At 40.0% G+C, this 12,692-nt stretch overlaps 1 protein-coding gene across 1 annotated transcript in view; it reads left to right on the forward strand.

The window, feature by feature from the left end:
• LOC144664286 (uncharacterized) overlaps positions 1 to 12,692 on the forward strand; it is a 133,031-nt gene that overhangs the window by 94,570 nt on the left and 25,769 nt on the right. The window contains exons 8-12 of the mRNA XM_078525390.1: positions 1,965 to 2,688; positions 3,560 to 3,745; positions 4,756 to 4,818; positions 5,928 to 6,029; positions 7,234 to 7,332. Of these exons, the coding sequence (XP_078381516.1) occupies positions 1,992 to 2,688; positions 3,560 to 3,745; positions 4,756 to 4,818; positions 5,928 to 6,029; positions 7,234 to 7,332 (1,147 nt within the window). The 5' untranslated portion in view covers positions 1,965 to 1,991. The remainder of the gene's footprint in view (positions 1 to 1,964; positions 2,689 to 3,559; positions 3,746 to 4,755; positions 4,819 to 5,927; positions 6,030 to 7,233; positions 7,333 to 12,692) is intronic.

Below are 12,692 nucleotides of genomic sequence, written 5' to 3' on the forward strand. Positions count from 1 at the left end.
TGGGAGTTTAAGTTTTCGACTCGTGTACTGAATACAAATATTTACACAAGGCGTGCAACTCCGACATCGACAATCCCGGTACCGTCTCTGGAATGTAGCCGAAAAATCAAACTTCCTCGACTCGCTTTCATCGGAGATCCCGGTCATCGAAAGAACAGTCTTCGAACTATAGTCTGGCCCAATTTGAATGCAATCAGTTCGTTCCGTGGTCCTTTTAAACCAGATGGAATATCAAATTAGGTCGTAAATTTGCCGATTTACAATGATCTGTACCACCTGAATGGACAATTTCTGCAATTTTCACCGAAATTGGTCAATTTTTGGCCTGTGCTCTCCCCAGAACGAAAAATGTGATCCAAGACATGACGTCCTCTGGGCCACCCCAAAGAAAAACTTCGGAAATCACGATGGCGAAACCGAAAACAGCGCGAGCTGGAAAATTAATTTATACACGCGATTACGTAACATATTCAATACATTTCCGCATATGCAAAAACGTTATCAGGCGGGAAAGTTGCGGGAAAGTATGTCCCAATATGTACCGCCTTCTCCAAATATTAAAAAATTGTGGCCTTCAACGGCTCTTCTGACACATTCGTTCTGGTTAGATGTCAGCTCTGTAGTCATTATTTGTGTCACATTTTCAGTCGAAAACAATTGATTGACCAGTAAATCCAATTACAACACAGCCGGAGAAAAATGTGGTCAAATAATACATAAACGTGACAAGAGTAAAAAAGATACGGGTACATTTGAAAGCATTTCGTGCAAAACAAAACAAATAATGCGTATTTTCGACAACGTGCCACAACGTGCAAGTGTACATGTGCACACGCTGCGACAACGCTATTTTCGCTCATTTTGTCGCTGCGATCTGTCGCAGCACAAATATACTTATTTCCGAAATTATTTTATTATCATAAGATCGGCACTCGTTGTAAAAGAACTGTTATCGCCTGAGCAACTGTCTAGATCATAGAAAGAGGAAATGGAAAGTGAAAACTTACTCTTTGTATTTGTCATCGTGAGTGACATTTTGATATTTTTATAGTTTCGAGTAATTGCTAGAGTTTCGTGATCATTGTAACGAAGAGGAACTTTGAGTGTATTAGAGAGAGATGGCCTCGCGAGGAGCGCTAAAATTACTCGGGAACTGTCACCGGAGCCTCTTCCGCTATGTTTTTCCTTTCTTTAGCGACTCACAAGAGACTTTTTCCCGTCCAGCATGTTGCAACGTTGTTGAAACCTGCGTAGTTTCACGTGGTCCTCACATTTGTTTCAACAGATGCTGGGTAAATCCGTCTATCAAACTATAACGGGACCGTTTCATTTAGTTGCGTGACAACTGAATCATCTTAATTTTCATTCAGCAAACTTTAAGGCCCCGTGAAACCGTCCACACTAATCCGGATAAATTTGAAAACGAAGTTTTCTCCCCATAAAGTACTAAACGAATAAAATGTTTTCCGTCCACACTATCGTTTTCATATCGTTTTCAATAATTTCACCATCCACACTAATCCAGATAATTTTGAAAACGTAACGTGGTCAAACGTGGCATCGGCCTTAGCACCGGCCGTAGAGAGTTGTAGCATTACACAAGCCAACCGCGAGCCCGAGTCAACCGCGAGTCAAGCCAAAAATAGGATTTGCTGGTTGGAAAAAAATATATATATTTTTATATGAATATATATTGAGGAAAAACTAGCTAACAATTCAAATTCAATGTACCAAGACGTTTTCATTGCTGTTGAACTTCAAGTGACGTTGAATGAAATTCAAAACACTTTTGGTTCTTGTCGACTTTTTTTTCTTTTTTCTTTTTTTTTTTTTTTTTTGGGGGGGGGGGGGGGAATTGGGGGTATCCTGAGTATTTAAAATTGGAAATAAAATTCGCGGGTTCCCTTAGGGTCACTCATAAAAGTGCTTTATTTATTGTAACTCTGTTCCTTATTACTTTGTAGCAACATTCCTGAATATGGTTGATCACAATGTCTGGGGCTGAAAGTGGAAGCTTAAAGGATGGTAATGGCGACCCACCTGAGGTCGATATTAACCTTCCAAAGCTGTGCGACCTTCCAGCAACTAAAAGCTACCCAAGTCTGCCTATAGACATTCTGTTGGTGACTGTTAAGGACTGTGAGTTCTTAAGTTGCTATGCACACTTACGAAATTCATTTAAATGGTATTTTGATGGTCTGGGTTACGTTTACTTTGGTAATGCGGTTAACGACCAAGACGCAGATGTGAAAGTTGCATTGATGAGATGCAATGAAGGTTCAACTGGTCCTGGCAGCTCTTTGATTACCTTGAAAAATGCTGCCACTGTACTGGGACCCAAGGGAGCCATTTCTGTGGGATGCTGCAGTGGTCTAAACCAGGAGAAATCCAAACTGGGAGATGTGGTGGTTTCTGCAAAGCTAACAACATATGCCTCCAAGATTGTCATGAATGATCAAGAACAATCCACTGGCACAAGGAGTCTTGTGAGCCGACGTTTTCTTCAACTAATCAGACATGTGGCTGACGGTTGGAAGGCACCATTGAAAATCCCTGAAAAACGAGAAGTAACAGTACACAGGAATGGCGAGTTTTTGAGTGGCCCAGAGAAGGTTAATGCTGATTGGCGACGAAAAGAGCTGGATCATTCGCACCCCCAAGCGATGGCAATTGAAATGGAGGGAGAAGGTAAGATTGGCTCGTGTTTTATTTCTTACTAAATTAAGTAACTGACAACAAGTTCCTGACAAAAGTACCAAACTCATTGGTGTGACATACACGAGTCCCTCACTTACTGACTACTAAATCGAATAGAAAAGAAGGCATGCACATATGTTTCATGTACATGTTCATGTATTCCGAGGCAGAGTTTGGAAGTGCTTTGGAGTATACCATCAAACTGAAATTCGACAGGGATGCCTACTGTCTCCTCTTATCTTTTGCTTGGAGATTGACGGGGTAATGAACAAAAGTCATCGATGGTTCCGCCGCTAGGGAACCATATAAAGACGCGAAAGAAGTGCTTCCCAAACTTCATGAACGTTGTTAAAAATTCACGAGTACCTACATATATACAACTCAATGTGCAAAAGGAGCAAATTTTCTATTTCATTACGACAAAAAAGCTCTTTAAACCAGCGTCATGGAGAAGTTTTTCGCTTGCACGAACACAACGGCCCATCCCGAGCGGTCAAGTTGGCTCAATCTTGACCGCTCGGATAGCCAATCACAGAACGATATTTGTTTGCCTTGATAATGCGTGCTAGTGGGGAAGGCCGTGTCGCTAATCGAGCAATAATGAACTCAATTATTCAATAATAGCACATTCGATTCCTTGCATATTCTGTGGTAAGCAGAATGCTGCAGATGAACCTGCAGTAATAGACAAGTGAAAAAAATTAGCTGCATTTCTTTTTTTCTGTTTGTTCCTGTTTGTAAGTGCACTGGCTCACTGCTTATTCACGCACTTTGCTGGGTAACAACTCAATCAAAGGGCGCGAAAATTCTCTCATCTTTAAGTCACTCCTTATCCCAAAAATGTCCTTTATAATTGTTGCAGGTCTCTTTGCTGCCGCATTTGACGTTGGTATTGAATGGCTTATCGCTAAAGGTATTGCAGATTTTGCAGACGGCAATGAATCAGTAACTGCCCCATGGCAAACTTTTGCAAGTGTGATGGCAGCGTCTGTTGTTTTCAATTTTTTGAGTGATGCCAATGTTTTCAGAGAGTGGCCCCACTTCCAAGGTAATTATAATTATGTGGGAGAAAACTTTCAAGGAAGGGATTTTTAGATTTACTTTTTGCGCCATGTCTGTCTGATTTCCTGTTCATTTTCCAAGCAGATGCTAAGTAAAGCTTTTTGATATCCAATTATTTTACAAATGTGATTAACGGGATAGTCATTTGTAGGATCAAGGTGACAGTAACAACATAGAGCTGTCAAGAATGTTACGGTATTCGTCAATTAGCAACAGAAATTAATAAAAAATAATACAAGTAATTTAAGTGTAAATACCAAGCTTAAAGGCCTGGCTAAACTAGGAAACATTGTTGCAGAAACATTGTTCCTTGCCGTGTTTCGTAGGTGGCTAAACTAGCGGGAAGAAAGCAAAATGTTTTGCTTTTCGGGTAGCTAAACGAGGAAACAATGTTGCGGGAACAAAGTGTGATGCACGCGCATAAACAGGTCAACATTGTTTCCAGGGTGGCTAAACTGGGCAACGTATGTTTCGGAAGCAAATTTTGTCTCCAGGAAGCAAAAATGTTTTTAACTTGAGGCAGAAACATTTTTGGTTTCCGTGAAACAAAATTTGTTTCCGCAACATATGTCTCCCGCGTGGCTAAACTGGGAAACATTTGCCTCCGCAACAATGTTTCTGCAACAATGTTTCCTAGTTTAGCCAGGGCTTAAGTGTGGTATTACGTCTATGACTAAAATGAAACTATATCCAACGTTGAACCTCCAATAGAGGACACCTCCTGTAAGCGGACACTTATTCATGGCCCTAGCCACATGCAAACACAATATAATTAACCCCCCATATGCGCGCGGACACCTCTTCTAAGCGTGTACTGCACTTACGATTCTGATTTACAACTGAACAGGGAAAATGTACATTGATTAACTAAATTCAGGTGAAAGTTAAAATGAATGAATGACAAAATGACGCCGAAACGTCATGTTCTAGCGTTGATATTTCTTTTAGAAAGTTAAAATGTTTCCTCATAAACACCTATTTCTGTTTTTCATGAAGAGCTGCCTAAACAATGGAAGGACGAGAAACGAAACACCGAGATTAAACTTGGAGAGGTGGAAGGTATGTGTTAAATGTTTGCAAAGTGAAATAGAGACATTAAGGAAAAAATATCAGGGCACCTTTGTGCCAAATGTTTTCTCGTTTTCATGTTACCGAAAGGCAAAACAACAACGTTTTGAGTTTTAAGTAATATTGTATCTGAAATATAGCTGGACAATTCTCCCGGGACTTCTGTAACAGACTTGGTATAACATTAGTTTCTGTTCACCAGGGATTCAATAGAAACCTTTCCACGGCAATCAAAAAATTCACAAGAGTGTTTAAGACACGAAAAACGGACGATCCCAAAGTAATCTTTCCAAATCACCAAAACCAGTTTCCCAAAACTGGCCAAAAACGACCGTAAAGGCATTTAACTTAATTTTCCTAGCCGGGACAGATGTGGAACATTTTGTGACGCTTTTTTTATCCGCGGACGACACACCCTACCGACGAAGAAAAAACCTGATTAGGGGACTTAAGGACCTAAGTTCCATAAGGGAGGGCAAAAACTTAGTAGGACCAAGCCTCAGGATACAGAGGAGTTTTCCATGTAACCTTACAGATCATTGCTTTTCTTTTCGCTATAAAATTTTCAAAATGTTATAAATATTAGCTTTCCCTTCCAACTAACTTCGTCTTTCGCAGGTGAACTTTGAAAACAAGTCGGAGCGTTTCGTGAATCTTTCGTTCTTAGTGGACAGTAGACGCAGCGCCAACTTTCCTTGATTGTCAAACAGATTCCGGCTGAATACCCTGTTATTTCTATTTTTACTTATTATTAGCCCTTCTAGGAACCAAGGTTGCTTCCTATTAAGCCAAAATTCCAGAAGTTTCGATTGCAAATTAAATGGAATTGTCCGGTCCAGGCGGCGAATTTCCGGAACTTTGACCGGTCGGTCCGAAATTTACCGTTTATTTTGACAAGCCGTTCCTTGACTTACTTCCGGGTTCAGTACATTCTCACAGATGCGTGACACTAAGGAAACGAATTAAAAATGGAAAGGGCCGTTCCGCTCGGTTGGCCCGGTTTAATGGGAAAATGTAGAGCCATTTCAACAGTTTGTCCGACGGGTCGGCCTGTGAAAACGAAAAGCACCTTATATCTTGAATATGGTTTTAATCCTCAGGAAACATGAAAGACAAACTTGAGCAGGTGGAAAATCAAGTTAAAAATGTGAGCGAAAAGATAGACAATTTAAGGGATGCACAAGGAACGAGCCAAGATGCAGGTTAGTTTTTTTACGTAAGGTACAGGTCGACGATAGGTTGTAACGTGGAATTATTTTGCACGGGTTGCGTGCAACATAAAATCAAAGGCTCCAGCTGTGAGCCAGCTCATAAATAAGTTGGATTAATCCAGGTTTAATGCATAACTAATTGTTTAACAGAATGGAACGATGAAGCGATTTAAGGGTTATTCAAGTACGAAATTCAAAAAAGTGATGTAGTATCCCTTCTGTGAGTATGTCAAAGGGATACCATTTTCTATTGAAGGTAAATGAAAGGACAGGGTCAACGTTTCTGTCAAAAGTGTCTATGAAAAGGGTCAAGGATTCGACCTTTGGTTGGAGTCTCCCATAGTTCCCCCACCTATCCCTGGTTATTGTGAAACCATGCTAAATTTGAATATGTCATTTTGAACCAACGGTGTATATACTAATCAATCAAAATATCAATAATTTAAAACATAATTGATTATTTCAATCTTTACTTTAAGTTACTAGTATACAATAGGTTGTTGATAGATGTATCAAAATTGAGCGGTCCCAAGAAAGCCTACATGAAGCTTGTGTTTATGGTAATTCTGCCCACAAATAAAGCTGATGATAAAAATGGTTAATTTTAATAAGGAAGTGTTTTCATGAGAAAACCCCCACCAGCGCGATTTCCATTCCGGGATGACTACTTGATTTTGTATCGCATCTACATGCAAGAAGAGACGAATCTGCCTTCTCCCCATCGCATGTCCAACCTGATTACGCCATCTGGGACCATCTTGGATTGACAATCCGGTATGACAATTTCTGGTTGTAAATGAAACGTAAGCCACAAAAGGAAACCGGGGTGAACTCGCGCTGGTATGAAAGTTGCAAACACCCCCTAAGACAAATCCTTTTCAAATTCACTAATAATTCATCAAGTTATAACAAAGAAAATCATAACCGTAAAGGAGGTTTGGATAACCGGTAACAGAATTCTTGTTATCCGAACTGAAAGAAATTTTATGGTTCCAAACATTTATATTTTCTTGTTTGATATAGCTACCGGTAATTCTATTTATAGCTAATGCACGATTACAAAGCCTCTTGCACAACCGAACGAACGCTGATGTAAAACAGCCGGCTAAGTACTGTATGCAATATATGTCATGTTTTGTAATGTATTTGTAACGAAATTTTTACCTTTTTATAAAAAAATACCTTTTATCCTCAGACAAAATCAGAAACGACCTGAAACAGATAAAAAGTGAGATAGAAAACATGAGCGACAAAGACACTTCGATGGCACAAAGAGAAGAAACTAAGGATGAAGGTCAGTTCTAAATGAAATATGAACATTTTAACAGAGTAAAAAAAGAGCTAATCCAGCAAAAGAAACGTTCGGCCATGAGGGAGGGACCATTATTTTCTTGGAGGGGGAGGGGGGGATGAAAAATTTTCCTTTGCAAACTTTTTTTTTTAGTTTATGCACCTCTGCAAACATTTTTTTTTTCGAAATTCTTACTACTTTTTGCTATACAATTAATTTTGTCTTTCCAGGCCCTGCAAACAATTTTTTCAATATTTTTCATCCCCCCCCCATCAAAAAAATAATGGTCCGTCCCTCAGTGAAAATAAAGCTCGTTTACGGTCTTTCGTTGCTCGCTTTTAATTGCACTTTTCATGACAAGATCCCCTCCTCAGTGAAGATGTAAAGACAAAAAGAGGCTATATAGATAGAAAACAAAACTCAATATGCCGCTGCACATTGCCCACCAAAGAAAGACATTAAAAAGTCACTGTCTGGATTTCACTTAATCGGAAATTATTTTGATTCTTAGACAGCACCAGAGACAAACTTGAGGAGATGAAAGTTGAAATTGAAAACATGAAAGAACAGTTGGATAATTTAGTGAGCCTAGCACCTCCTGTCAAAAAGAAACCCAGGATGGAAGGTATACTGGCATACGCTGGGAGCTGTGGGTAGCTTGTGTACAGCGGCCCTCTTAACCTAAAGAAAAATCGGAGAGGAACAAATGGAGAGGATGCGGGGGAAGGGTCCTGTACACAAGTTAGATGTGGCTAGGTGCTGGGCCGGGTTGTTCGAAAGCCGATTAACACTAACCCAGGATTAAAAGTTAATCGAGGGTTCCTTTTCTCTTATATAAAAGTGTTTTTGATGCTAACGTTTTGTGGATTTTGGGATAATTAGACGGCAAAACTAAATGGCGAATAATATAAACAAAAAATCTCACTAAAAAGTTGAAAAGCTGAAATCAAAATTCGTGCTAATCCTGGATTAGCTTAATCGTGCTTTGAACAACCGGGCCCAGTTGAATAAGTTTTGTTAATTAGAATACCGTCTCATGTGCTGGTTTATTGCCTCGTGGAAAACCGACTGGTTTAATTTTAGACTGTTCTGGATTGCAAATAGGCTTGAAATGAAAACAACTCATTGGTCTGTTAGAGTCATTTTACTCAGGCGTCACATCATCTCGCGCTTTTCGCAGGTATCACGCTGTAAAAACCTTTCGGAGCCTCCTAAAATTCCATTTTGAATAGGGCTTGAGATGCAAAAAATTATTTAAGTAAGATCCAAAAAGTAAATATGCATGTCAGTGGTTTAAGGTATCGAGGTAAACCAAGATTAAACAAAGTAACCGTCTGAAATGCTCGAACTTATTCCGTCTGCTGCAAAAATTTTAAATCATTTCCCTTTTCTATTTTATCTTCGTCTTCATTTGCTCACTTTCCATTTGCTTATTTTGATAAAATGTCAATATTTAGGGCTGCCTAACTGATTTATATCTCTGATTAGTAGAAACTCAGTTGTGTTCTATTGGAAATCCGCGAATCTGATTGGTTCTCCCACTGTTTTCTATTTGCCGATAGAAAACAGTCGCGGGCGCGTAGCACATTAAGCGGTAAATTTTCTTGTTTTTTTTTGTCTTCAAAGTGCACAAAATTGTAGGTTTTGGACTGCAATCCTTTAGAGTTTCTACTAAAACAATTAGACTACTCGCCCTCGTTTTGTATGAGCGATAGTCAACTCGGCTGCGCCTCGTTGACTATTCGCTCATAGAAAACTCGGGCTCGTAGTCTAATTGTTAAATAGACAACGTACTTGAAGTGTCTTCACTTAATTACTTCTAGATGTTTTTGATCCCACGGAGATCATTGATGGAATTCGTGAACTCTACAAACTCCGCGAGGGATGGCTTGCTCCGTTTCCATGGTGTGAAGAGTTTCATTTACATCTTGATGATATTTTCACCAGACTCAAAGTGGTCAGCAGGAAGAAAACGAGAGGAATAGCGACAACCGACACTGTTAACATGTCTGGGATCTTTAAACCACATGAAGAATGTCGACAACCAAGAACAGTGTTAATTGAAGGAAAACCTGGTATGGGGAAGACAACATATTGCAAAAAACTTGTGTATGACTGGGCTACAGGAAAACAAGAAGCAGAAGATTGCTTTCCAATGTTCGAAACAGTGTTGATGCTGAGGTGTCGTGATATGAAGTCTGACCTTTGGGAGGCCATTGATGATCAACTTCTGCCTCGAGATGTTAAAGAAGACGTCAAAGAAAGATTCTTCAATTTCATTCGCCACAACCAGTCTAACGTCTTGCTGATACTTGATGGATTAGACGAGGTTCCAGCGAATAAACTGCCAATGTTTACCGAAATCATTCAGGGCAGAATACTTCCAAAATGCCGCTTGGTTGCTACGGCACGGCATGAGGCTGGAATGAAGGTAAGAATACACTGTGACACCCTGCTGGAGATCGAAGGGTTTACCAAAATAGATGCACGGAAGTTTATCGTCAAGTACTTCAAGACAATGGAGGGTTTGGCCCAAAAGCTCTTGTCCAAGCTACAAAATGATGAAAACTTGAACGAGTTAACGGCAAATCCTCTGAACACTGCACTTCTATGCCTCGTTTGCGAAGAATTTCAGGGAGTTTTTCCAGAAAGTAGAACTGAACTGAACATGGAAATAGTACAGTGTGTCCTGAGACGATACATACAGAAGAAAGGGTTACCAGAAAACAACGAGGATCTCATTGAAGCTTACAAAACTCAGTTGAAACACCTTGGCCGGATAGCTTTGAAGGGTCTGCGTGAAGGCAACTTGGACTTTGAGGAAAGTGAGCTTGGATGTCATTCTGCTGACTTACCTGGATTCGGATTTCTGTCAGTTCACCCAGGAGGCAGCAAACTAAGACCGCGCCGACGTTACAGCTTTCTACACAAGAGTTTCCAAGAATGGTTTGCAGCATTTTATCTGTGTTGTCAGCTTCTCGAGAAAGAGGTCAGCGCCGACAGCTTAGCTTCTGACAGAGGATACTTCCATGAGCTGAAAGAGGTGCTTAAATTCACATGTGGCATGATAGCGGCACGTTGCGAAAAAACAACAGAAGCTCTTGTCAAGAGTTTAACGTCTCAAGTGAACCATGAAGACGACGATGGCTGCTTTTCTGTTGTATTGGAGTGTATTAGAGAATGTAAAAAAGAAAACAGTGATTTTCACATAAAATTAGCACGTGTTTCTGGTTCATTGCTTAAGCATAGAGCTCTTAGTCTCACACGGATAACTGGCGCTGACGCTGTTGTTCTAGCTGAAGTACTTAAAGGGAATTCAAGTCTGACAGTGTTGCATTTGTTAAGCAATAACATTGGTGAGCACGGTGCTAATGGACTAGCTGAAGCATTGAAAAAGAACACAAGTCTGACAGAGTTGCATTTGTCTGGCAATAACATTGGCGACCACGGAGCTACTGGACTAGCTGAAGCATTGAAAAAGAACACAAGTCTGACAGTGTTGTATTTGTGTGGCAATAACATTGGTGACCACGGTGCTGCTGGACTAGCTGAAGCATTACAAACGAACACAAGTCTGACAGAGTTGAATTTGTCTCACAATACCATTGGCGACCACGGTGCTAATGGACTAGCTGAAGCATTGCAAAAGAACACAAGTCTGACAGTGTTGAATTTGTCTGACAATAACATTGGCGACCACGGTGCTGCTGGACTAGCTGAAGCGTTGCAAAACAACACAAGTCTGACAGTGTTGGATTTGTCTGACAATAACATTGGTGACGAAGGTGCTGCTGGACTAGCTGCAGCATTACAAGAGAACAAAAGTCTGAGAAAGTTGTATTTGTATGGAAATCACATCAGTGAGGCGGTAATACGTGAACTCTGCTTGGAACATGGTGATCGTGTTGATTTTTCTTTTCTTTTTTTTCAGTGATCCTGAATTAGAGCAACAATAGAGCCTCTCATTTCAGTTTACCAAAAGGACTCTTCTCATATGGATGTTTTAATTTTTTTCCTTTTTTCAGCTTTTTTTTCTTTGGTCTTTTGCATAAACTTTGTTCTGTATCATCCAACACCGCGTTTTTATATAGAATTTAAAAGAAACATAATTAAGTGATTTGGCGAATTAACCTTTTTTCTCAGTGATTCCACAAAAAATGTATTTGCTGTTTTGGTTTGAATCAAAGCTTCTGGATTTTCATTACTTGTAAAAAGTGTATCTTAGGTTTTATAACAGACTTAATTAAGATAAATGAATGGTTTTTCTGTTGTATACCAATTTGTGTGAAGCTCATTTCCTTGTATTCTTGTCAAGTTACGTTCGATTCATGTAGTTGTCTTAAGATATTAAAAAGATGACTTCGTGTTTCATTGTTTCATTTCAAGGTATCCTCGATATCTTTTGTGAAATGACTAATACTTTTATAGGGTATTCATGCAATAAAACCTGATTGTTCAAATACTCGGGTAAGACGTTTCTGTTCACGAGACCATAAATATTAAGTACCATAAAACGAAACTAAACTTAATCGAGAACAATACTGTTGAAACACAGATTGAAACTGATATTACACCTGCCCCAGTCGCTTTCCGATGAGAGTCCGAAATTACAGATAATTTTTTCCTCTAATCCTTTTTGTGTGTATTTGGAAAAGACTGTTTAGGTGACACAATCAAAGAAGATATTACACCCACTCCAGACGTTACAGTGAGTTTAATTTGTTTTAGCAGGTATAGTTCGAGATTGTAGTTTAGCGTTTTTGGAACAGTGTCACAGTGATACGGAGCACAGTGGAACAGTAGCACAGTGGAAAAGAAGTTACTGTACAAGATTACGGTGGAACAATGGCACAGTAGCGCAGTGGGACAGTGACACAGTAAAACTGAGCAACAGTGACACAAATACAGTGGCAAAGTGGGACAGTGGCACGCCACAAAACAGTGGTACAGTCGAACAGAGGCACAGTGGGACAATGGCACATGAAACAGCGGTACTGTAGAACAGTGAAGCAGTAGAGCATTTGAACAGATGTACAGTGCAGTGGAACATGTACAGTGGCACAGTAAAACAGTATCAATGTGAAAAAGTAGAACTGAGAAATTGTAGAATACTCGTACAGAGAGAGCAGAAGCATAGTAAAAAAGGCACAGTAGCACTGCAGAACAGTCGTACACTGAATAAGAGGCACAATGGAGCTGAGGCACAATGAAAAAGTGGAACTGTAGAACAGTGGTACAGTAGGAAAGTAGTACAGTGGAACAAGGACACCGGACATCGGTGGGACGGTGGAACAGTGGTAAAGTGGGAAAAAGGCGCTGGGTTGCAGTGGAAGAGTGGCACGACCGAGAAGTGTAATAGTGGC

Source organism: Oculina patagonica, chromosome 8, assembly GCF_052425735.1.
Source record: "Oculina patagonica isolate OP01 chromosome 8, crgOcupat, whole genome shotgun sequence".
Taxonomy (NCBI): domain Eukaryota; kingdom Metazoa; phylum Cnidaria; class Anthozoa; order Scleractinia; family Oculinidae; genus Oculina; species Oculina patagonica.